This window comes from Tauraco erythrolophus, chromosome 1 (genome assembly GCF_009769465.1).
Source record: "Tauraco erythrolophus isolate bTauEry1 chromosome 1, bTauEry1.pri, whole genome shotgun sequence".
In the NCBI taxonomy this organism is placed as follows: Eukaryota; Metazoa; Chordata; class Aves; order Musophagiformes; family Musophagidae; genus Tauraco; species Tauraco erythrolophus.
Window position 1 is genome coordinate 15,959,184 of NC_141465.1, and position 27,521 is coordinate 15,986,704.

General features: G+C 37.7%; 1 protein-coding gene across 2 annotated transcripts in view; it reads left to right on the plus strand.

Moving 5' to 3' along the window:
- The window catches only part of EPHA6 (EPH receptor A6), a 524,483-nt gene that overhangs the window by 346,986 nt on the left and 149,976 nt on the right, over window positions 1-27,521 (plus strand). For both annotated transcript variants that reach the window (XM_086629497.1, XM_086629571.1), the window contains exon 6: window positions 16,050-16,174. In XM_086629497.1, coding sequence (XP_086485623.1) covers window positions 16,050-16,174 — 125 coding nt within the window. The remainder of the gene's footprint in view (window positions 1-16,049; window positions 16,175-27,521) is intronic.

A 27,521-nucleotide genomic window follows, 5' to 3' on the forward strand; every position in this document is an offset into this window, starting at 1 on the left:
TAATTTAATTTCTTATTGTAAGAATACGTCAGATTTCATATTCTGAAATTTCTCATATTCTGAAATTAGAAAGATACATTTCCTTTTTTTTTTTTAAAGTAGAAAATGGAAAGCATAACAATCTGATTTCTATTGAGATTTTTTTTCACAGTACTGCTTTATATGTACATATGTGTTATTCATAAAGAAAAAATATTGCATTCACTTATTACCTTAATGAGAGAAGTTTAGATAGCTTGGTAACAATATGAGAACTCTTTCAACTTGTGAATTGATTATGTAGAATATGAGCATGTTTCAGAGACTGAGAACAGTGTATGTGTGACACTTAGAATTATGGTAACTGAATGTTTCAATTATAGACTCATAGAATCATAGAATGGTTAGGGTTGGAAGGGACCTTAAAGATCATCTAGTTCCAACCCCGCTGCCATGGGCAGGGAAACCCTCCACTACACCAGGTTGCCCAAAGCCTCATCCAACCTGGCCTTGAACACCTCCAGGGATGGGGCATCTACAGCTTCTCTGGGCAACCTGTTCCACTGCCTCACCACCCTCAATGAAAAAAATTTCTTCCTTATGTCTAATCTAAATCTCCCCTTCTTCAGTTTAAATCCATTGCCCCTTGTCCTATCACTACACACCCTTGTAAAAAGTCCCTCTCCAGCTTTCCTGTAGGCCCCCTTTAGGTACTGGAAAGCTGCTATAAGATCACCCCGGAGCCTTCTCTTCTCCAGGCTGAACAGCCCCAACTCTCTCAGCCTGTCAAATGAATAATTATGTATTTTTCATAGCAATAATTCTGTTTACAGAACGATAAACTGTCTACAAATCATTCTTAAAGTTATAAAACATTCTTAATTATTTCATCAAGCTGTTTAAATATTGAAATATATCAACTGTTGTCTTCCTTGCTAGTTCTAATTACCTGAAATGCTAATAAATGTCTTCTATCAGCTAATCACTTTTATATTCAGGATTACGTGCTTAGAAAAACGTCATGTAATAGTTACATTTAATAGTTACTGTTATCTTGGAATCTGCAGCACCATGCTTGTGTTTCTGCCTATTTTAAAAGGAAGGAAGTGACATATTGGAAATTGGTGTATAGATGTTACAACAGAATTATACCTGATGGGAGGTTCTGATGCAAAAGATGGCACTACGAAATGTTTAATGCATCATTTTAAAGATATTACATGGTGATGTCAAAGTTTATAGAATGCAGTAGGGTTAGTGTGATTGTTATCTTAAAAAAAACAGTAAGGTGGTTTTGTGAATGTGGATTAAAGGTGAGAAGTTTCTACTGGTTGAGGAAAGAGAACTCAGTGTTTTACAGGCTTTTCCATATTTGTATGTTTTTACGAGCAAAATTCTTTAGCTTTTATGTCAGTGCAGTTATTTGTGTGTAGATATGCTCATGTGGAAGACATAGCTTAAAGATAATATGCGTGCGTCAATATAGAGATAGGCAGTATGTTTTAAATGTACAGTTGCACACATCATAGCTGTATTTCTTCCAGTGTTCTGTTGTACAGCTCCACTGACCTCAGTGCTTGAGGGACAAATTAGGACCATACAGTACACAAGATGCTTCCAGCTGAAGAGGTGCATTAGCAGAGATGCAGGGTATCTTTGAGAAAGCACTCAGCAATTAGCAGGTCTGAGGTGAGGGAAAAGCAACATTCGTCTTACTCATTCTGATCTCTGCAAAAAGAACGAGAAGGCACCTTGCATCTCAGCTCTCTTTCCAGTCTAGCTGCTGAGAAGATGTGCAGAGCATGGACCAAACAGGCTGAGGTCATAACACTTTTATAATCTTCAGAAGAAAATTAGTTGCTAAATTTCTCCTGTAGAATGGGATTTTGTTGTGTTCTCTAAGGTCTTGTTTCACTGGTTGAAAAGTTAATGGTGCAGGATTTTTTTTTTTGGAGGAAGGGAAATTCATCTGACTTTGGACAAGCTGCACTAAAAGACAAAATCCCTTACAGCTCCTGAAGGTATGTTACTGAGCCTGAGTTACTTGGTGGAGCACCAAAGAAGGTGTGGAGCGTTCAGTAACTTTAGACATCTAAGCTGAGTGCTCTGCATCTCCATCTGGAGGCACTATCTGTCTGCACAATTTGTACAGGATCCCGATGCTCCTAACTTTAGACGTTTGGGTTGAATTAGATGCTTAAAGTAACTGGGAGTAGATGATCTGAATACCCTAGTGTAAGTGTAATGAGAAGTGACCAGCAAGTGAGGACTGATAATAAACACTGACAAACTCAAAGCTGTTAGAGTTAGAGGAGTTCATTGTCAGAGCAGCAGGATCCTCTCTTGTCAGCCAGAGCCAATGAATTAATTATCAAAACGGCCTTTCTTCCTTGAGATTTTATGCATTCAGTCAAAGTGGAAATTTTTGGAAGGACATTTCAGGGGAAGATCAACTTGCATAACATAAGCAGTTACAAACCCAATCACAATATATCTGACCACTCATGGCATGAGTTGTTAAGTCAATATCACAAATAATTTTTGATCATGATCATTAATGAAGCGTAGAAAATTCTGATTTATAGCAGAGTTAGCATGTTGGCTCAGGAAATTAATGCCATTGATGTGAGTTCCTCAAAATGATAACAAGTGTATTTTAGGATGAAAAACTGCAATACATAAATAGCCCATTTGTTTTCATTAATTCTTCTCCATAAGGTTATCAACACAGAATTATTCCGTGCAAGCAGAATAATATTTTTAGAAAACTATTATAAAGTTACTCTGTATGATTTATTTTGTTGATATATTTAAACTTCCTTTTTGATCACATTTTACAAACCCTTATTCTCTGAACAGTATATATAAAGAAGTAGTAGATCTGGAGTGCACACATCTGAATTTGTCAGGACTCCTTCACAGCCGTGCTAGGATAGTATCCTCTAGATGGCATTCAAGGAATTGCTACGTGTGTGGAGGATATTTTTTTTCTTATGTCAAAGATTCCCTTAGTAGTTGCTGTGTTTCAGTCGTTGTTTTGCACAGGTTTCACCATATGTTTTAGTACTGAAGGACTTGAGATCATTGCCTGTTGTAGAATATTGTAAGATGAACGTGACAGAAACAGAGGTTGTTGCCAATTATTGAGACATGGATCTGAATTAAGGGATCTTACTGTTTGGTTTTGTTTGTTTGCCAAAGAACTTTAAATATCCTGTGTGAACACACTAATTTCTCTAACTTTCCAATCAAACTCCAGACTCACAATCAAATCACAAAACAAAGTGTGATATTAGACAAAGAGAATTATTTAAAATGCTTAAGGAGGATTTGAAATAGGAAGATTGACTTAATGATAAAAGAGGCTGAACAATATTTTGCTCGTGAGAGCATTGTTTTGTGGGTTATTCCAATGTAACAATATTGCTTGTAAGAAATAGTGCAGTACCAATGTCTAACCCTGATAGTGCTTGACATCCATGTATACCTAAATCAGCTGTCAAACTGAAAATTGTCTAAATTCTCAAGTTCTGCTTTTGCACATGCTCTGGATTGCCTCTGTTTTGACAGTATGAAGGAGCTTGGATATGTAGCATAATTTAACTCTAAACTTCATTCTGAGCATCAGGCACTTAAAAGTTAGACCCTGAAGCACTCAGCTCCTCATCACTAATGTACTGTGTGGATATGAGCCATTAGTTCTTACAAGCAACTATCTAAGTTGCATAGCTGGATATTTTCTCTCTGTAAAATTTCTGTGGGGATAGACAAAAGCTTATTCCAGATGAGAGCTTTGTGTAACAGACTTGCCTTTCTGCTTGGGACTCAGTTAAACAGAAGGCGCTCTAATGAGATAGTGCTGCTAAATTTCAAAAGTCCATTATTTTCTCTCTGACAATAAGCAACAAGGGACACCGATGGAAGAAAATCAGAAAAGTATCAAATGATAAAATCATAGAATCGTAGAATGGTTTGGGTTGCAAGGGACCTTAAAGACCATGTAGTTCTAACCCTTCTGGGTTGAACCCTGCGATGGACAGGGACACCTTCCACTAGACCAGATTGGTCAAAGCCTCATCCAACCCAGCCTTGAACACTTCCAGGGATGAGAAAACCACATACTTCTTACGTACTCCACGAGCTCCCAGCAGTGTTCAGTAGCATGTTAGTTAATAAGGTATGTTTTCTCTGTTTCTTGCCTGGATGTCTGTCAACTTCCTAACTGTTTAGAAGCCACAGAATTTTTATGGTCCTCTTTAGAAAATGACCAGTGCAAACTCTGGATGTGTCAGCAGGTCACCTAGACTTTGTTCCTTGGACAAGAAGAAGTAGTGAAGGGAAGGACAGCAGTGCTCAGCTTCCCTCCTCAAACCTTCCTGCTTTTCCTTTCTAGAGGAAATGCCTTTGTTGTGCTGGTTCGGCATACAGATCGGAGAAGAAGAATAGACTTGGAAAAAAATTACAAGAGCAGAGTTCAGCACACAGAATGTTGAACAACACAAAAACTGGTTAAGGCAGTGCTGAGAAAAAGAATAAAAATACCAAAGGGACATAATGGAAGAACTCTAAGAATTCAGAGGGTCTTGCTAAGAGGGCAGTCATCAGATAATTAATTTCTTTCAAATAAAAGACAGGCTCCTTAAACTAAGTGATGCACTGATCTGGAAGTGCGAGTGCTCAGGTTTATTTCTCACCTGAATCTCTGTCAGGATATTGCCTATTAGTGCATGAGCATGGATATGTACAATAAGTATAAAACCGCAATCTTCAGAGCATGAGTTAACTATTAGCTAATAGTTGAAGAAGCTTCCCTTTTGAAAGGTTATTCCATAATTGCCCAGGATTCCACAAACTTTCCTTTGAAACGTCTTTTACTGACCATTATCTGATCTAATTTCTAGGCTGCTCTGTTTTCTTGGGTCTTTTTTAATTTTAATACAAGTCAGAAAGATGAAAACTCTTTAGCTCCCAATGGTTCTTTAACTCTGGGGAGTTTTGTCTTTGTGGATTAAAGAAATTCAATCTCTTGAAAAACACAAAAAAGACATTTATTTTTCAAGCACATGTAATATTAGTGTGACATATTTTCAGAATATATGAGTACAGGAGTCCAGAAAGGGCCACTGCCTTTTCTGAACCTCAGATCCTAGACATAACAGAAGTTAGAGGTGAGAAAGACCATCCATCTGTTCCACCTGGCTCTGTTTGCTTTTAGGGTTGACTTGCCCTGATGCCTTCAAGTGTCATTGCTTCTGTCTCTCACCTTGAGAGGCTATCCTCAGACTCAGATGTGCACAAATATCTCTGTGGTCTAACTAATAGAAGAGATAAATGCTCTCTCACTACAGAGTGTGTTCCCTGGTATTTTGTCTATGGTTTCTTGATAATTTGACTGTGCTACATCTATTCATTAATTCTCTCCTTCTGCCACGCTCAGAAAGCAGGAGAGATTTACTGCAACTTACCTCTGTAAACTGCTATTGTTTGCACATAAGCAGTGTATGTCATCTTTCCTTAACCTCACCTCATGAGTCTATTAATTGTTTTCCAGTTTTTTATATCTTTCCATTGTATTTCCAACACAATTCAATACTTTCTCAATATCTTCTCCAAAGAGTTAATCGGGTCAGCTAATGCAGATGTATTAGTTTCAGTATACGAGCTAACTGGCTAACTCAGGGGTCATATGGATATACCCAACTGAAAAAAACATTTTATATAGGATGTCGACATATGACCCTTGTGTTGCTCTAGAGGTCACTTTTAAAGAAGATCCATGGCTGATTGTGTACTAAGGTTCTGCGCTAACATTAGCGATGCAGATATTGAACGCTGTGGCTGAAACTAGGGGATACATTTGACCTTCTGGAAGCTGTCTCAAAGTTCAGCATCTAAACAGGCAGCTCCAGTGTGAAATCTGTGCCACCCTAAGATTGTATCTATGACATGTATGATAAATTGCCCTTTGGAGTTGCCTGTCTCCCTCTAACTACAGAGGGAATGAAGACAACTTGCCAAAACTAAAACCCAAGTTTTAAATTATTTGAGTCAAGTAAAATGAATTCCACCCTACTTGACTAGAAATTCAACACCTAACATACATTTGGGAGCAACAGTGCTTTTCAGTGATTCATGTACATCAATTACAAACCATTGACTTACTGGCCTTCCAGAAGTGTTTCTCATTGTCTGTGTGCCAGAGTTTAAAAGGATGTGCTTTTCTGTGCATAGGTCTACGTATTAAAGATTTAAAAGATACCTGACCCTATGTAAAACAGAGATAGACTAAAACATAGTGTTTATTGACATCTCGTGATTCTTCATAATGAACAGATAAGAGCACACCTTTGGAATCTTTTTAGCATTTATATAATATAATTTTGTTTGTAACATCACTGGGAGAATTGATTTATGAAGGCATATTTATTTAGCATCACTATGATTTTAAAATGCTTTGTCAAGATCAACATTTGTGGGGAAATTGTTTGAAGATGTACATTTTAAGTCAATATCAGATGCGTCTCCATGCACTTACACACATTCACTCAAAATGTTGAAGTAAAGTAGCTCGACATTCTCTGCACATGCCAACAAACACAGTTTTTACAGCAGGTTCACAGAAGATGTTCAAATAAAATATTCATTATTTTCTTGCTAAAAGAAAAACCTCTTACAGGCCTGTAAAGTGCTGTTTGACAGAAAATGACCTACAATCTGATGTAGTTTCATATTTTGATATAAACAAGAACACGAAAGATTTGCTGAAATGAGTGTACATTTTAGGTTTGTCGTTGTTACATCGCAGGATGAGTAGCAATTAACGAACTGAAAAGATTGCAGATTTCCCAGTGCTTTTTAACCAGTTTATTTCATTTTCAAACTTCTGAGATCAATTTAGCAGCAGGAAGTTCTGCAGAGCAATTTGGTTCCAGTTGACCCTGGAGGGGTGGTTGCTGAATGAGACTTACTTACAGCTCTGTTTCCATAATGACACCTTGCTGCAATAAATGATGCCTTCTTAACCTCAAGTTGTATTTCCAATAAATTTATAGCAATTCTCAGGCTACATTAGGAGGTTGAAAACAAAGTTCTCCAGAGAAATGTGTCACCACCACAGGTTGTCCCCACAGCATAGGGCACCTACCAGTGCTGGCACGATTATTTATAACTTACATAAGACATTGGCTGGAATGCATCTTCTTTTCAGAGATTAACATTATAGTAGCAATCTGAATCTGCTGATAAACCAATTTCTCCCACCTCCTTCTCTTTTAGCACAGGTTTCCTAAAAAGGAACCCTATCAGGCACTCTGCCTTGATTTTTAAAAGGAATCCTGCGTGTCAGGAGAGCACACACACTAGTTTCAACTGGCATGTGCCGCCGGCCAACAATCAGTGGCTTGCCACAATGTCTGAGTCAGGAGGGACAGTGAACAGTACAACACGTAACGTTTGAGCTTGTGAAAGCAGCAAATCAGCTGGTTAAGAACACAGCATTCTGTTACTTCTGCGGTGTGTACCACAACAGGGTTTATGATTGTCATAAGAGGTGATAGGAAGGGAGGTGATCTGCCTGCAGGTCCTCTTGCAGCCTTCCCTGTGCCATCAAATAGCCTGTTACTAGATCCAGAATAAAATGCCTGGAAGAAGCAAACGAAGCCTCATATGAGCTGATGTGCCAATGCCACGTGACCGCAGTGGCATTGGCACATCAGCCACGTGATCTGCCAAACAAGGACAGAGAAGCTCTAATTTTGGGAGAGTTGTTCCCTCAGGAATCCCGGTGACCTATTAGGTCTTTAAGCAATTTATTGTCTCCTGCTGCTCCAGCAATAAAAGGCAATGGAAGGGAGCCAAGAATCTGCTTATTCTGATGCAAATCCCTTTGGTTGTCAGAGGGCATTGATTTGACATGATTTCCATTTATATGACAGGCAACCCCTTTCAGTTTTGCAGATTATTTTGTTTGCATGTGATTCCCAGAATCACAGTATTCCACTTATCTTGTTTGAACTGAGTTTATTCTGCTTGCTTCAGAAATACAGAGCATATAAAGTAAGTCCTTAAAACATACATATATTTAAACATTTCTGAGATTTCTTTTAAGCTACTGCTATTTAAATAGACATGTTATTAAAATATTTTAAATTGTTCACTGTATTATGAATTATGCCAAATATCTCACACTACTTTTTAACTTGGAGAGTTTTGCACATGTACCTCATCAGAGAGAATAGCACATCCGCAGAGACTGACTGACAGCTGATAAAACTATATTTTATACAATTTCTTTTAAGTATCTTCTATAATGAAGAATCGGGGACTGAGCAGGTCCTGTTATAAGTAAAGATCTAGGAGTGCTTCTGTCTCAAGCTTGCAAAATAGTGAATGGCAGTACCTTCTGTAAGTGAAAGAAAATCTGCAGTGTTGCAAAATTGTATGGGTGAATAGTTACTATTTTCCTATGTAAGATCAACAAAAGATGAGAGAGAAGTTAAGCAGCAAGGAAGAAAGAATTGCATTGTGGAACATGGGAAAAAAATGTATGTTAGACCCATGTTTAGCCTTGAGGAAATTTGTGGGTTGCATTTATCATGACCTTTAGCCCGCAACACTGTGGCAGAATCCATTTTTTGATAATGGTATTAGGTTCACTTGGCTTCCATCTACCATTTCTGAGCAAGCAAAATCTGCAAGGGAAAAGAATTTAAAATGGAGGGGGAGATGATAATTATAGCTTGCTGGAGGCCTGTTTTTCAGTAAATGAAGTGCTTCAAAAGAAGCATACTGTTATACTGTCTTTTGAATGAAAACCTTTAGGGAACTAGTGTAAGAAAATAAAGTAAAAACATTATTTTTCACCCCAAACTTGTTAATTTGCTAGCTCTAATGCCTTGTCAGGAAAACTCCGTGCTCAACTTTGAACTCCAAGGTTAGTGCCAGTAATAGTATCCCCTCCAAGCATTGTACCTATGAATTACCGCTGGAGTGATTAGAAAGATAAGAGACTCTGTTATGTGAAGAATCAAATATCTTACCTAGTTACTGTACTAATTGGAAGCAGCCTTGTATGATAAGAAAAAGAATTCTTACTGAATTCAGCATAAACCCAAAGTTGTTTCAGCCATGTGAACATCTTTAAAATACAGAAAGGTTAAGAACTATTTTATTTAATACAAGTTTATCTTCATATTTCTATGATGTTTTCCATGTAAACTTGTACTTAGTTTTTAGTCTTTTATATAGACACACACACACACTTTTAACATGAAAGTGCTCAAATACTGGAAATAACAAAAGGTATTGACATTCACATTGTACGTCAGAGTAGCTCAGTCAAAAGATTAAAGAAAATCTCTAGAGCACAACCAGAAAATAATATAAACATATGTCTACTGGATCTATATCACATTCTTCACTCATAAAATGGTCTCTCTTCCCTTACCCTACAAAGATATCAACAGAAAGATTAATAAGCAAAGACAAAAGAAAAAAAGGATGAAATGCATCTCTGCTGGAGGACTAATAGTCGTATTGCAGGAACAAATGCCTCTGTTAGATGATAGGCAGCATGACTATATCCTTGTCAGTTGACCAACAGTATGTGTCATGCGTGGCATTAGTAAAGAAGACTGAAGGCATTTTTGGCCTCTTAATTTCTCTGGTAAATCCTTCCTTGGTATATAGCTCAGATGCTAATAATACTGGAGGCATTATCATTGATCAGGAAATGTCGTTTCATTACTTCCAGTTCTGTTACTAGAGTAAAACATCTCCCGTAAGAAAACATCTTTCTATTGCTTATTACCTTACCTACAGACTTCCTAGAATCAGAAGTAAAATCAATATTTTTCTTACTGTGCCCTGAGATAACAATTTTTCCAAGTGTGAGATCATGAATAAAATCTCATTCATTCATTTATTGCTATGAATAATATAAAATTATACTCAGTGTCCAATAGTATAGACATTCTGATGCTTTACAGAACCTAGGCTGGAAAAACACTGTATAAATATAATAGCTGTCCTAGTTTTAACTGGGACAGAGTTTTTTAACAGCCAGAAGAGCTCCGTGTTTTGGTTTTACTCAGAGGCTCGCTCTGAGAAGAATGTTGATAGCAAGTTGATGTTTGTGGTTGGAAGTGAAACTCCAAGGACTTTTCAGTGTGCCGGAGTGCAGGAACACGGTGGAACAAGGGGGACACGATTCCCCTTGTGATTTGTGGTGGAACTTAAGATTGAGGGCCAAACTGGCCAATTAGTATTCCATATCATGCAGCGTCATGCCCAGTATAAAAGCGAGGGTCAGCCGGGAAGAAGGGCTTTTGCACTTTTGCTCTTTTGCGCTTGCTGCGCTGTTGCTCTGCTGTTTTTCTTTCTCTCTCTCTCTCCCTCTCTGCCCCTCTCTATTTCGGGGCCTCGCGTTCGTCCGGGATTGCAGCTTCGGGACGAGACGGGCTTCGCATACGAGGGGGTGGTGAGCACCTACACTGTATTAAATCATCTGTATTATATCATTCTTATCTCAACCCACGGGTTTCCCGTTTATCCTTTAATTCTCTCCCTCATTCCTGGGGGTGGGGGAGGGGGAGTGACCGACTGTGTGTGGGGGGGGAAGTTTTCAACCTAACCCACGACATAGCATTTTCTGGTGTAGAAAAAAGTACAAAGATTGTTTTTACCATTGAGAAAAGCACTTGAAAATTGGATCTTGGTGCACCTCTATAACTAAAAATTATAAATACCCATATGTATGGCTTGACAAAAATTTGACAGTGGGGTTTTTTTTTCAAATATAACTATTTATAAAAAGAAACACAAATCTAGACCACCGTTTCCTTTTCAATCTAATATTATCAGTATTTTACTAAATAACTTTCTAGTATTATTATTAAGCAGAAGGAGAAAACATTTGAAAGTAGACATATTTATAACATATTCTGTTTCATTATTTTACTAAGATTTTTTGTTGAATGGGTTTTGGATGATTAGATAACCATAGCTTTCATAGTGTTAAGCATAGTTTACTATATGATTTAATTCATGCCATTAACCTGTGGCATAAGCTTGAAAAAATCCTTTTCTCTTAATGAACAGGAAAATCATCTTTGTTTTCTGACCAACACACACATGAAACCCAAGTCAATGTAAATTAGTCCTCACAGCATTGATATTTCTTCCACCCTATCATCTTTGTTTTCTGACCAACACACATGTGAAACCCAAGTCAACGTAAATTAGTCCTCACAGCATTGATATTTCTTCCACCCTTAACCATCCTTCCCTTAATGAAAGAAATTGTTCTCCAACAAGAGGAATGCAGGCTCTCTGCAGGATGTTAAAGCATGTTTCCTCCTCTTCCTGTATCATATGAAGGTAGGAGGGATCAATTAATGAGTTTTCAAAGAGAAGCAAGGTTCCCCAGTGGGCCTCAGTCAGTATTTTCCCCCAGCTGCAGATAGGAAGTGGCTGAGGTAGGAGAGGAGGAAGAGGCAGGGAAGGGGCTGGATTCCTTCCTCTATTGGGAAACCCTTACTCAGAAAATATGTGATAAAGCCTTCTATTTTGGTGAGTATGGTCTTTCCTGTGCCTCAAAGCAGGCAGAGGTTTCAAGGAAAGAATAATTAAGTTTATAGTTGTTAATAGTAGAGGTATAGAAACATCTAACTAAATTAGACCACGTTATCCCAAATGGCAGTATTTTATACATTGAGACCCACAGCGTTCTCATGATAATGGTGTCCAAAGGACTGAAGTTGCAGTCCTCACTGCAACGTGTGTAGAGTCGAGATCACCTTTCCGCTCCCTCTCCTCCAAATTTGTATCTGCTGGCACTTCATTGGCCTTGGCCAAAACAGACACAAGGAAGGGGGAGGAGGGGAAAGGGTGATGGTGATGCAGCTGTTCTTGTTTGTTGGATGATAGGTTTTTAACAAGAAAGTGATTGCTCGTACCTGTTCGGCCAGCCAGTAAAAGGCCATTGAGCCATCATAGTTTGTCTTCACCAAACAGATAAGATTTGAAATGAGATACCAGAGGGATAGAGTGCTCCATGTACAGACAGACATCAGGTGAGCTTTTGTCATCAGCTGCTATTGAGTCTGAAGCCTCTTCATAATGATTGGGCACCGTATCAAAGATGTCAAACCCTGGAAACCAGGGGAGAAACTCTGGAAATTCTTTGCCTACTTTAAACACTATGAAACAAGAAATTGGAAAATCAGAAAATGGACTAAAGGAAAAAGGGTTCAGAAACCCTACAGGTCACCTATTTTGAAATTAGACAGTTACAGATAATGGAAGTCATCTTCAGAAGAAGAGAAAGTCTCTAGAGAAGTGACACTAGAATCCAATCATCATTTAAAATACACATTTTCTGCCCTTTGTGTAGTACACGAGAAAAGAGATTCTGAAAAAGAGAAGCCAAAGAGATTTAGAATAAAATAAGCTCACACTGTATCAAGGAATGAACTTTCATTATTCAATACAAATTTGAAAAGACAAAGAAACTTATCAGACTAAATTAAATGAGGAGCTCACAGCATTGTAGATGACTCATCGCAATTCAAGAAATTTATAACAGTGTGGAGGAAAACAGAGAGAGCAGATGGTGAAAGAATCCTCAGTACAAAACAGAGATCAGCACTGAGCTCAAGAGCCAGAAACCATCCTTCAGCCTAGTACCAATGGCAAGAAAATGCTGCTGTTAAAGTGATTAAAAGCTATGCTGCGCTTCTAAGCAATTTTTTTTTTCCAAATGGTTTCATTGAGTAACCAAATTAGAGCTCTCCTGCAGCTACTGGATTTGAAACAACTAATTAAAAGAACTTCCCATTGATTCATCATAGGAACATTAGAGCAGTCTTTATAAATGGGCAAATAGGATTTACCTATCTAACAATTTTCCGGTTAAAAAGAACTTCAACAATAAATGGATAGGATCTTGAAGATCTAAATAACTTCTGCTCTAGTGAGCAACTGTCACAAGAAGCTGAAATTTCTCCATGGAAAGTATTGCTTTTAGTAACACTTCACAACAACTAAAGAAATAGAAACTGAGCTAGCTGCAACATTTAATTACTTGGATTTATTTGTCTTTTTCTTTGTACAATAAATTTCTGACTGAAATCCTTCTCCTAAAAGTCATTATTTCCTCTGAGATATGAATAGATAACCTTTGTATGACAAATACAGGATCATCCTTCTGAATGTGTAAGAAATGGTCAATGGTGGCTCTTTTGTGACTTTTTGTTAAAAAGTACACTTTTTTTTCCCCCCCGATACCCTAATACAAACACAAATACACTTCTCGTATGCACAGCCTTACGTACACACCATCACATTCTGATTTAGAGGATGCAGTGCTGGCACAGTGCTGCAGGTGTGATGTGAGCCTTGCTGTATGGGGTTTTCAATTTCAAGTGCTGATCAAGCACAGCCGGCTTAGGAGAGGGCTGAAGTAATTTTCTTCTATTATTTTGCTACCAAGTTGTCTCCCAGGGAGAATACATAGGTTACTTCTCGTACCAAACATTTGAGATGATCTTCTGTTGCGTCAGAACTGTATTTTGACATGGGCTTGCTCAAATGGAAGAGTTACTGCTGTGAGCTCGGACTGAAAACATGCAGCCATTACCGTATGAATTCGGAAATCAGAACCGAAAGAAAAACGCACCACGTGCTACGTAGCTTATAAAGGCTAGGTCATAATTTGAAGAAGTATAATAGTAGTAATCTATATTGAAAAAGCCTAGAAAGGACGAGAATATAATTCTATCCACAGTGTGACAGGGTGTTTTCTGTAATTGAGCTCGATCATGTCTATGTCTCAATCGTTTTGTTTGTCTAACCAGTGAACCCCATATGCACTGAAATGAAGTTATGATGTGCTGGGGCAGGTGGCCCAGCCAATGTCCCTCACCTGTAAGCAGGTGCACAGGGTGTACCAGGCGTATTTGAAAGGTTGCTCTAGCTCCCTCAGACCCACCTGTAAAACACAGCTCGATAGCAGTAAATGACTCAAACCAACAAATAGTAAACAAATTTGTATGAGCAGTGCCCTTGTAGCCCCTCGATCAGTGTTTAGCAAATACAAATCCGTGTTTGTTAGCTCCTCTTTTCCTTTAAACAGACCTATCTTTGTTCCCTGCTTGGAGTAGCTGGTTTTACCCCAGAGAAATATTACAAGAACTCAGCTTCACCCTCAATTTCAAGAGTAAAAATTTCAGTTTAACTGAGGGAGTAGTTATATGTACCCAGGGATAACATTCTGGCCCAGAACCTATGAATGTTTTTTATTTATTTCTTTGTATTCTGTTCAGTTACTTAGATTATGCTGTTTAAGGACTTCCTGAAAAATAGGTTAATCCTTTATTCAGCGTGGCAGGAATTCTTTTTTTCTCTCATTCCCTTGTTTCAGACCTCTGGTTAAAATGGCATAAGTACAGATGTAGGACAGTTTCCTGCATAAGGTTTGTTTTGTCCACTTAATACTTCTGGTAGGTTTTTTTCATTTAATGTTACATGTTGGGTTGAGGGTTTTTTTCACATCAGAGAGGACTGGACTATTATACCACAGAATAGTTATCCACAGGGAAGATTGCCAGTGGGTGGAAGTTTATTTTCTCTCTTGGATAACTGGACTGACATAGAGAAAGATACTGTTATGTGTATGTCTGTGTGGAGAGTGTCCCTTTTTTCAAAGGAAAAGAGCCAGTTTTGTTTTCTTTAGTGTTTGTTTGCATTCCAGAATTTATTGATTGGTTTTGTTTCTTAAACTTCCTGAAAGATTTACAGGAACGAAAACTAAGGCATGAAATTTTGTGACTAAAAGCAGATTTGTATTTCATTTTTCTGGGGAGACTCTTTCATTCAAAAGATAAAAACAGAAGTCATAAAAATGTGTTATTTTTAGGAGACAGCTCCTTGGAAGCTTAGAAGAGGTTAAGGAAGATTCATCATAGAGAGGAATGGGGGAGGATGTGTAATAAACTGATATTTGTTAGTGGGAAGACAAATAACAAAAACCGGGAACCACTGGAATAACTTTTTTTTTAATGGTAGCTGATTTGTTCAGCTTACTCAATTGTCTTCAAGACTGTTAGACAACATGACTGGTTTTGATGTAACATTGGGAAATCTGCACATCAATACTACGAAAACAGCATTAGTGTTTGGAGAATATTAGACCCCCTTTGACATCCTTGACCAGATTAATAAAATTAGCAAAGATCATTTTCTAGAATGCAATTTTTGCACCATTTGAAATTATTGCGTAGATAACTGCACCTTCTTTTCTAAAAGGGCAGAATATCCCTTTCTTAAAATTAATTGACCCTGTAGTGAGATAATTTGGCTCTTGGGTGTATCCACCCGTGTTTGGCCCCTTTGAAAAGCTGCTAGAAGTTGTTCCGACTTGCTGCACTGCTGCAGACGTGCAGTATCAATTGCAGCAGGTAGGTTTGGGCGCACCTTTGCCCCCACAGTTTGCCCATAACCCAGTCCCTGCCACTGGCCTCCTCTAACAATCTGTATCTTCCATGCACACAGCAACCTCACCGACGGGCTAAAATGCCCTTGCTGCTGCCAGCCCAGCTAGCAGAAACAGGATTCGTTGTGTCTATTTTAAGCTGTATCACTTTATTTTACCCCAAAGAGTAAACTGAACGTGCATTTTACACAGTTGAATTATAACATTTAACGAAGATTATCCTGAGTGTGGAATTTACTGTCTCTGAAATGTGGTTCTGCTCTGGACATGGTGTCCTCGGAGCTGGCAGTGCAGCCTGATTGTGCGCAGCCGGCAGTGGGGACTGGCACAGGTGCTTCTTTCTATATTTTTGTATATAGCCATTTTTCAGAAGCTGGTCTGCACTTTAACAAAGGAGTTACTGGTTTGTACTTGAGACATTAATTCCAGGTTATATGGTTTCCCTGAGAATTGCCATCTGTCATGCTTTTCTGTCTGTAGGTCACTCAAAGGTAGCTCGGGTTGGTATCCTAAGACAGTAGGTTGAAAGGATAAACCGTGTGCTTCGTCTTTAACCCGTAGTTATCCTTTTCCCTTTCAGCACCCTCCTTGATAGGTATGGTAAGGAAGGACTGGGCTTCCCAAAACAGCATTGCCCTCTCCTGGCAAGAGCCGGACTTTCCCCATGGAGCAATTCTGGACTACGAGATCAAGTACTATGAGAAAGTAGGTCTCACTTACAGCATCACCCAAACTCAGATCCTAAAATATGTTTCATATTTTTAATATTTAAAAAAAAATACTTTGAACTTTTCACTTGATCCCACATACAATGCTTTATAAGTAAACGTTTTATTTTGTACTGATTTTTTGTTGTTTTTTACTTCTAAGTTGTTAATGACTGCCTTGTTTCACGTCAGAATCAAGTAAAGCAGCAAGCAGGCAGTAGATACACCCGTCTCACAGTAACTACATTTGCAAATATGGATAAACGGATCATATTCTTGAACATATTTTGATTTATAGACTGTAAATCTTAACATTAGAGAGACACTGAAACAATAAAATTCAGGTGAATGTCAATGTGATTTCATTTCATGGCAATGTTTAGCAATAAACTGTGCTTAAAAGAAAGAGTGCACCAGCCTTGTTTAGAGGGTTACAAAAGGTTACAAGAGAGAGAAACTGCATGGCATCGATGTCGAATTTCTGGCATTCTGTCAAAATTATGTGATTTCACACAAAAGAGGCAACAACATGCGTTACAAGTAAAAGTACAAGGTGCACACAGAGCATGTCTTGTGAAAGCATAGACGCCTTCTTCTCCCAAAGCAGAAAACACAGTTTGTCATTTCCCGTTGACTACAGGGCCTTGCACCAGTGTAAAATTTAGTGCTAATCAGTGTCTTCATTCCTGAACACATAAACAGGAAATTTTTGATGTCTATACTTTAAACAGTTGCCTGCTAAGTCAGTTCTTGCTGTTTCTCTGTCCCCATCTGAAAGTCATGAAAGAAAGATTTAGGGATGTTAGGCTCTGTAAACACCTGAGAATATTCTTCCTTGGATGCACTTCTCTGTTAAGATTATGCAGCTTTAATGATGCAGAAAAAAAGGGTAAACTGGGAAAAAAAAATCCAAACAATTTAAATAGGACAGCTAGAGGGAGAAGACAGATTGCGTAGAATATTTGGTAGCCACAGCCAGGAAACTTTACTTTCCTACAGTAATGGAAGTCCTTCAGGTTTTGACCCATTACCATAGTCACATTATGAGTTGCACTGCCCTTATTTTCTTGTTGATAATAAAATAACAACCAGAGGAATTAAACACCAGAAATAGTGAGATTTTATGCAACTGGATAGGAACAATTTCAAAGATCCAAAACCATTCATATGGATGTTAAATTATAAAGATTATATTTAAAATCCTATATCAATAGATTATCTGCCAATATCTGTTAATACTGAGTGATATGGCAAATAGCTCTCCTTAGAGGTCTACATATTACTTAGTCTTGTCTGTTGTGCAGCAAGACTACACACACAGGCTTCACAGCCCTTTGGTATATACAGTTTAAACCATTCTACCACAAAGAGCCATTCAATGTTTTCTTCTTTTATAATGCATAAGGAGTATCTTCTAACTATAAACTTCTCTTCCCTCTTAGGTACAGGGAGATAAATGCACTGCTGGGATCTTCCAGTACTGTTGCACAGGTGTTATTTTCTTCCTAAGTCACTAAGTGAACTAAATGCTTAGCTCTTCAATATACCTTTTAATATTAAGTTAGAGCAGGCGTGCTCTCCGGCAATGCCATGGAATAGGCAGAATGAGAGACAAACAAACCAGCAATAGTAAGAAGATATTTATTTGAGCAAAGAAATAGGTATGTGACAGATTTTCAAGAACTCTCTTGGAGAGGAGCAGAGAGATGAATAATCTAGTACTGCAAGAGAGTCTGCTGATTGGCAGTATTAAATTAGAAAGTGTGGGTTTATACCACTTTCGTTGTGTTTAAATAGTGCTGAAGAAACGTACGTTATAATTGTAACACTGCGTAAGTATAGTAGCCAGATGGAAATGAGATTTGTACCTTGAAAAAAAAGAGGGACGGTTCTTACCTCAAAGCCAGAAAATATTAGCCTGCACAATTAATTCATTTATTAACAGTTTCAATGGACTGCTTCACCTTGGAACTCTGTGTATTAAATAGCATAGTTTGTGTAATGCCTGGGGTGGATGTAGCAAGTGAAGCTGTAGTCTTTCAGGCTTCCCAGTATACCTCAAAGAGGGAAATCTCGGCATTCATTTTTTCAGCAGCAGTGACGAAATAGGGATGATGTTGCGTACCCACAAGAAATGAGATAAACGTGAAATAATTGTGTACTGGGTTTAGTATGAATTTGCCATAAAGACATCCCTTTACTGGAGAGTAAAAAACGCAGCTAAAGTTCAAGAACATGTTAAGTATGAAAAGCTCAGAAATTTTATTAATGTCTTAAGAAGTCAAGAAAAATACAGGAAATGGTAGTTTTAAGTACTAATAAACACAGTAAGTAGTAAAATGGAACAGCTTTTGCAGTCCTGTCGTCATCCCTTTTTACCTGTCATTTGTGTTTAAAAAAGAAAAGAGGCTTTGTTCTGATCTACAGAATGAGAAATTTACTGTCTCCATCAAATACAAGCACTCAATCCCTCAAATCCAACCAATTGTATCAGTTGTGAAACTCTGCAGAACTCTGAAGGATTTTAAAGTTTTGCAAGCATGAACTGCTATGTCTTATAACATTCCTTGTTGACATTTGCAAAATTGTCAAGATCACATTGGGAAGCACATTAGGGGAGCATGCTTGCTTTTAATTATAACCAGTAGGAATTCTGAAGCTCATAAATGGAAGTCATATCTTGTCATGTGCTCCCAAGGTTTCATGAAAGATGTACAACCTTACAGAAATCAAGTAACTGTCTAAAAAATTACTGTGAGCGCTCCACAAAATGGGGTAGTTTCCAAACGTTTCATAAGTAAGACAAATTAGTGACTGCAGACGCAGAACACAAAGATGCATCTTTCCATGCATATCAAGAACAGGCGGAACAAGGGAAGGAGGCTAGACTGTGCTAAACACAAGAAACTTGTTATCTTCATTTTTGTGCAATACAATTGCACACGGAGAACTAACGAAGGATCAAGCCCTGTCAGTGAAAAATATTCATGCTTTCTGCGAAAGACTACTAAATAATGAAGAAATAAAGTAGAAAAGGAAAGTTGTGCAGGGTATCAATAAGCTACAAGTATGGAACACATACATTAATCTAAAAACATAATAAAGCAGCTCAGTAATTTGTCTGCTTTAACACACCTTCTTCTATATGACCTTCATTTCTTCAGTGAATTGCTGCAAAATACTCAGAATCATAACTTAACAAAATATTGTTTGGCTTTCTAGCTGTCTCTAAAAATGAAAATCTGGGGAAAATAACAAAAATTTGTTGTGAGCCAATTCTATATGGATTGTACAGATTTTTAGTTTCTTATTTAGGAATTCACTGGTATATATTTATGTGGTTGGCTAACAAGAGGTCACTTTGTTCTGCAGCTTTTCAGCCAAAAATGCAGTGAGCATAAGCTGACCTAGGACATAACCAGAGAGCTGACTTGACCTGTGAGGACAACAAAAATTCTGAGACATTCAGTCCAAGATGCTATGAGTTTCTGTCACAGTAAAGAGAAAACATTTTCCATTCCTTGAATAGTTATGTGATGTAACCAGAGGGTGGATATCATGATCCTGAAATAACACAGTATGTTGAGGCCTGATAGTTGAAATATCTTATTTCCGCTAGATTATGAATCATTCTAAAAACTGTACAGTTAGAAACATTAGAAACATTTGTCACCTTAGACGATAAGTGAGTCTTTACAAAAAACACACAGAGAATCCATTAATTGTTTGACCTTTGTGATCTAAGATGTACTCTGAAAAGCGTTTCTTCATAGAGCTTCTTCGGAGTCTGCACAGATACTGAACATTTGCAAATTATCTCTGTTGATACAGGATGTCTACTCTGTTTTACAGTCTGATATCTATCTGTTCTATTTTATAATCCTTTAGTATCTTCCACAAACAACACAATACTTTTAAAAGGAAAAATTCTTTCATAGGCAGTGTTCACTTTCCCTTTAAAAATCAAAATCCAGATATCAGTATAATCTCAGTTTTCTTGCTAATAGTAATTGACTCCTCTTTTATACTTTAAAACTATTACTCAGACACTGACTAAAGCTTTTACTTTTTGAAAGATTCCAGGGCATCATCATCTATTTACCTCTCACCAAAAAGGTCGCATGTTCAAGTCAGGTGGAGGAGTGGGATAAGATACAGCTGTGTTACAGCCTTGTAATGAAGCTGAATCCTCTAGGAGTTCCCTCACGGGAACCAAACCACAGTGTGCAGAGGATATAAACCATACCAGCTGCGCTTCATGTTGTGCCGTTGAACTGGAAAATGCTTATTCTTTCCCTTTTCCACCCAAACTCTTAAAGTTAATCATCAAAAATTAATGCCCCCTGAGAGCTGTATTAAGCATACCAAGCTGTATACATATCAGAAACCGTATTAAGTTTGTTCTCCCACATGGCCCGAATACACCAGCTAGATTATATTTTCTGTTACATGTAAGATAATACATAATTAGCTGAGGAAGCCTGTCTATAGAGAAGAGTTTAATGGAATGTACCCGAGCAATATCCCAAGGCATTGCAATGACATCTCCAAAGAAAGAATATCTTTTGGAGCAGGATGGAGGATGGAGGAGGGCCGATGTTTCTTTGCTGTCTTGTCTTTTGATGAAATTTGCACTAAAGCCAAATCCCTTTGACAAAATACTTCATTTTGTTGGCAGACTCAATTTGCAATTCACAGGCAGTTTTCACATAAAAATTTTAACCCATCTCCATATGACAGTGAGTGGACAGGATGTGTAGGATGTCAAATACGACTTTTTCTCCATTCCAGTATTATTTAGAGTTGAATTAATAAATAAAAGAGGGAAAATAACTGATTAGTAGAGGCAAGGGAGAAATTAGTTCTCCAATGAGATTTTAAAAAGAGATGAAGAGCCGATGAGGCAGAGAGATAGAGGAAAGTAGCAGATTTAAAGAATTAGAAAGCAGTATGACCTAGTTAATTTTTCTGTCAGTCTACAGCTCTGCTTAATTAACTTATATGAGAAATGATGCTCCTTCTTAAAATCTAATATTAAAATAAACACTGCTGTTTCTCTGAATATTCATTAATAGGAATGAAAATGAGCCATCCTGAATTTGAGTAGTAAAATACGTGAGAGACCTGGAGGTAAATGACTTCATAGGAATCATGTGAAATTTTAAGACTATCAATGCATAGTATTTTGTATGAGAGTTTTATTTTTACAAAAATTATTGTGGAAAATTATAAACAATAAAGTAGTTTTGCCTTTCAGAATTGTTTGCCTACAGTAGATTCTGTAGTTTAAAGGAAATCTATCTGTCTAGAAATGCATGCACTATATTATTTCAAAGCCATATAAGTGTATATGTATGATAGATTACATACTCTGCACTTTGACAGCAAAAGATGTGGCACTCAGTGCATGTACAGATATCCTGAAATACTTGCCATTTTTTTCCACACTTTTTGAGGAACAGATAATCTTGTGCTATGCTCAGTACCACACTGAAAGCTAGCACAGCAATAGCACAGTCCTGGGAGCCCTGGGAACGCATCAAGCTCACTTTCACGCACGTGCCCTACTTGTTCCATTCCAGCTTTTTTTCCCATGTGAGCTACACACATGTAAGGGTGTCACTCATCCTGGTTTAAAACAACAGATGTTCCTGTGTCTCCTCCAGCTAAGGAGATATTTACTTATGATCTCAGGTTAGTTCAGTTCTGCTCAGGCAGAACCTGACTCTACTTACTATCGCACGAAATCTAATCTCAATGAACAGGAGCCATAGAAGTTTTCATTAGATAAGATACGGACATTTCTTATAAGAAGCCATGTCATGCAGATCTGACAATCCTCTGAATTTCTGGATGACATTTTGGAAAGGTGAAGTAAAATTAGTCATTTCTCTTCTGTAGCCCTATACCTTTCTGTGAGGTCTAATATGACATGTGGGAGGTTCATTGACCTTCAACCTCCCTGTTACTTACATAGCTGAACTGCTCCAGTCTTTCCACCTCTTTAATCACAATTTTTCACCATATTTAACTGAGTTAGAAGGATCACATTTTTTCAGATACAACTTATACTACAACTTCCCTATTTCCCTTAACTACCAGCTATTACTTTCTTGGCTCTTATTTTGCTTTTATGTTAGATTTTTAAATCGTGAAGAACAATATATGCACCAGCTCCAATCCACATGAGGCTGAAGGGAGCCTGCAGATTGTGTCACATTATTCATGGGCAGGTGTAGTTCGTTTGGTACTGTTGTGGCTGGATTGTTCCTACCATAGCCTGCTTGATAACCTTGCAAGCTTCCCAACTAAATTTTAAAGTCAATCTTTGACAAGATTGGGAACAGGAAAAGGCTTATAACCAATAGAGATGAGCAGATGAGCACTTCAGATGCCTGGCCAGTCAGTGAGTATACTCAATATAAAATAGTGAGTGCTATGCTGTGAGCATTGAGTGATCAGCTGGGCAGCTCTTTTAGCCTCATGCTAATCATTCTCCTTTAAAATGAACACTTTGCTCCTGTGATATTTTTCAATTATTCAAATTATTTGAGGTGTAAATAGTGATCTGCTGCCTACAAGTAAATGTTTTGGATGTGGCTAGAAGCAAGAAATGTAGAGCTCATGCAGTAATGAGCTCACTACATTTCACTACATTTTCAGCACTTTCTCATAAAAACAAGAGCATTGAGTAATTTGGATATATAAGAGCTTTTGGATAGTAGTATTAAGCAGACTTTAGTATTTGACCATAGCTGCAGGAACAGATCATCATGTCACAGCGAGGAACCAGGGCTCCAAGGAGTGCCACTGGCACTCTCGGCCATTCAGAGGTCCTGGGAAATGAACCATGTCTGGTGAATGTTTTTAAAAAATAATCACTACAAATGTGCTTTGGAAGATAATCATTAAAATGAAATCTCCTGGCTTATTTTAGCATAGTAAGTGATGTTAAACAAGCGTCTCAGTTTTCCTATTCTGCTGTTATTAACCTAGTTTCCCAAGGGAAGAACTGTAAAAGCCTTAGATTCTAAGAACAGAAAAAAATAGGTCTCAGAACTGTTGAAAATGAGAGTGAATAATTATGAGACTCTCTGACCAGATATAATTTTTGCCTGCAGGAAAGAACCTAAGGACCTTGCAGCAGCCATTATTAATGACACTGATATAATTACTATTAGGAGAAAAAGAAATCTAGCCTCTAAATATCAATTACAGGCAGTAAAGGGTTTATCAAAGAAGTTCTGAGCTAGGCCTTCTCCATTAGGTGCCCAGTTTGGCTAGTCTCCTAATCGTTGTCATCAATTATTTAGAGATAGCTTCTAAAACTTTGTATTTAATAATGAAGTAGCCTACAGAGCCATTACTATTGTCATTCCTGCTGAACCAAAAAATCTCAATGAGAAATATAATGCTGTTTAAGCAAGCCTAGTGGATTTGATTTAAAAAAAAAAAAAACAAACACCAAACATAGTTCAGTCTCTGCTGATGTTGTGTTCTTGTCTGTAGCCAATACCCTTTTCCCCAAGGAAAATTATATGTACAAGGCTCATTCCAGTAAATGCTAGAACACCTGCACAAATGTAGTAAAAGTGCATTAATGGTTTTGAATAAGCTCTTTCAAAAATACAGGCATAGGAGGTATGCAAACTGTTACAAGACAACAAGCAGCACTACACAGCTAGTTCCATACCTCAAAGAAAGCTAAGAAAACTAAATCCACTGAACATGGATGATGGCATTGAGTGCACCCTCAGTAAGTTTGCTGATGACACGAAGTTGTGTGATGCCGTGGACTCACTTGAGGGAAGAGATGCCATACAGAGGGACCTTGATAGGCTTGAGAATTGGGCCAGTGTAAACCGCATGAGCTTCAACAAGTCAAAATGCAAGGTCCTTCACCTGGGTCGGACCGATCCTAGGCACAAATACAAACTGAGCACAGAGTGGGTTGAGAGGAGCCCTGAAGAGAAGGATTTGGGGGTGTTTATAGATGAGAAGCTCAACATGAGCTGGCAGTGCGCTCATGCGGCCCAGAAGGCCAACCACATCCTGGGATGTATCAAGAGAAGCGTGGTCAGCAGGTCAAGAGAGGTGATTTTACTCTGCTCTTGTGAGACCTTTACTCTGCTCTTGTGAGACCCCCACCTCGAATACTGTGTCCAGTTCTGGTGTTCCCACCATAAGAGAGACATAGATTTGTTGGAGCGTGTTCAGAGGAGGGCCACAAATATGATCCAGAGGCTGGAACAACTCTGCTACAAGGACAGGTTGCGGGAGCTGGGATTGTTCAGCCTTGAAAAGAGAAGACTTCGGGGGGACCTAATAGCTGCCTTCCAATACCTGAAGGGAACCTACAGGAAGGCTGGGGAGGGACTTTTTACAAGAGTGTCCACTGATAGAACAAGGGGAAATGGGTTTAAGTTGAAGGAGAACAGATTTAGATTAGATCTTAGGAAGAAATTCTTCAGTACGAGGATGGTGAGACTTTGGAATAAATTGCCCAGAGAAGTTGTGGATGCCCCAACCTGGAGGTGTTCAAGACCAGAGCCTTGAGTAGCCTGTTCTAGTTGAGAGGCATCCCTGCCCATGACAGGGAGGTTAGATTAAATGATCTCTAAGGTCCCTTCCAGCCTATGCCATTCTATGATTCTATGATTCCTATTCAAAGGGTTTATTAAACCTTTTTTCTAGCCATTTGTCATTTGAACTTCGGAAAAAATAGTTTTTAAAATAGTTTACTGACACAGCAATAATAATAATAATGTTAACCACAGGAATCAGCTGTTAATCTTAAGCATGTGATTAGAGAGGGTCCAAAATCAGATGCAGTTATTTTATAGTGCAGTAAGTTTCAGCTCACTCCTGAGGATAAACTTTAGGTGATTTTTATGAACATAGTGTAACAAAAAGAAATGTTTTCACTTCAGAGAGAATATATCAATTGCACAAGAGGAAGTGGTAAGAAGTTTAAAGTTTAATCCTGAATTAACAATACAGAATGTACTCTTAACTTAAAACATTTTGCTATTGTTGTTGTTATTGTTGCTATTGGTATGAACTAGTTTCAGTGTGTTCACCTTTGAGTTTAGGTGCAGTAAGTTTTAGTATTATCTGAAGTTAGAGTTGTAGTTCCCTCAGGTACCATAACACACATTCAGGATTCAAACTTTGGGTTTGAAAGTTTGACAAGTTTTTACAAAAACAATGGTGAGTTTTATGAGCAATGACCTAAATATAACTATCATAGCTGCCAAAAGATGGCCATCTAAGCAGAAATAATTTCCTTATTTATAAGTTAAATACAATGTCCATGTCTCCATTTCTCTAAAACCTGTCAGGATGTTTCCTTTAGACCTTCTTAAAATAAGAGCTAGTTTAAAAGTTCCCAAAAGTCTTCATCGGTCAGCCAAAACTATTTTAAGAACTGAAGCTAGGAGGGTGTTTTCAGAATACACAAACTCTTTATAAGTGAGGTAATATCTTTATCTAAATGAAGGAATGTTCCAATATGAGGTGTCATTTCACTTACAATTTTTTTCCTGCAATCCTTGATGCACTCAGGAGATATTTAGAGAGATACAGATAAAAAGGCATGAATTCTTTTTTGGTGGGAAAACAGAGAAAGTTCCTTTTTTTCCTTTCTTCTTCTGGGAGTGCATCACAACTGCACACTAACCACGCAGAAGGACAGATTGTTTTTAGTTTTCCATTTTTAATGGTTTTTTCACATTGAAATGGAGGCAAAGCCACTGACTCCATAATATTAGCAACCTCTTTTTTATTAAGTGGTGATGTCCGCAAAGCAGTCATTCGGGAGAAGGGAGAAAAATCCAAAGGGAAAGAGGAAGCTCTTTTAAGGAGAGCCATTCCATTTTCATGCAATAAAAAAACAATTTCCATGTTTAATATTAGTATAAGCATTTTACCATGTACTAAATAAAAGCTGTGGGTTTAGGGGGATGGGGTGGTTGTTGGAACGAAAAATGAACATTAGAGGAGCTTTTCATTTAAATGCATGATTTCATTATCCAACTTGAATTCATTGAAAGGGTATGTTATTCAGTAACTCCCACATCGTTTTGTTAGTTTTGTAACCTAATAAAATCATGAATGTTTATTTTGTTGATTTAAAGAAACACATTGTAAAAATTATCTCTTTTTCTTTTTTCTTTTTTCTTTTTTTAAATGTATTAGTATTAATAGTTTCAATGTGCCCTTTCTTGATGTTCTTGTCAGGGAGCCTGAGTTAACAACCTATTATTATGTACTCCTTACCGAGCTGTTAATAGCTTTAGAGTCTTTTGCAGGAATTCACCTGCTGCTCATAAACACATTTATGTTGTTGTAGGAACTTCACTGGGTTGATGCATCTTTTGTTTGCAGTGACCTTGCACAAACTATCTAGTTTTCTTGCATATACTGCCAGAAGTACTAACATATTATATTAACCTGATGACAATTCTTTTGTGACTGAGACAGCTCTTCTTTTTTAAAAAGGTGCTGTCACCTGTCTGTAAATTTCTGTAAAATTTTTTCAGACTGTGTTTGTTTTTACCAACTCCAAAAAAACTTTTCCTGCTGAAGTTAGTTAACTAGAAATGGGCAGTTTACTGATAAAAAATAAGAACAAAACTTGCTTTGACAGTTTTGAAAATGTAAAATCAGCATTTCAGTTTGCTTCTAGATTGTTTACTTTGTCTTTTGAAATTCATGTTAAACTAAATGGAAAAAGTTTTTCGTTTTTTCTTTATAGTGCTATATTAACTCACTGGGGTGTTTGAAGAAAAGATAAATTCAAATAATATGCTATATTTATTGTTGATGTAATGCCAGGATCTGCAATACAGTCATGACGCCAGAGATGAATTCAGCCCTTTTGAGTTAATGTTACAAGATAGATATTTGCAGCCTGCCTGCACTGAGACACAAAAAGAGGCACACACAGGCTCACAGATACACAAAGATTGTGATATTTCAGTGACTTTTCAATAGCTAGTGATATATTTATATCCAAAGAGGTTTGTATAATGAAAAACGCTGCACAGTCTCAAAGCATCGTCCCCGTATATAGATCAGCAGGTTCCCTCTTGCCTCTCATTTATTATTCGCATTGGAGTGATGAAAGTCAAACTTGAATTAGTCTCAGACTTTGTATTTTAGAGCCAAAATTTTTCCTCCAAAATTGATTTTTGTTTGGTGGTGTTGAAATCTATATTATTATTGTCAACATTATTCTATATTTATAAGTCCTGATATTCTTTCAAAAGGAAATTGTCCCCAAAAAAAACATATGCACATTTAGAATGTGAAAGACTCGTTATATAACATTCATGTAGATTTAA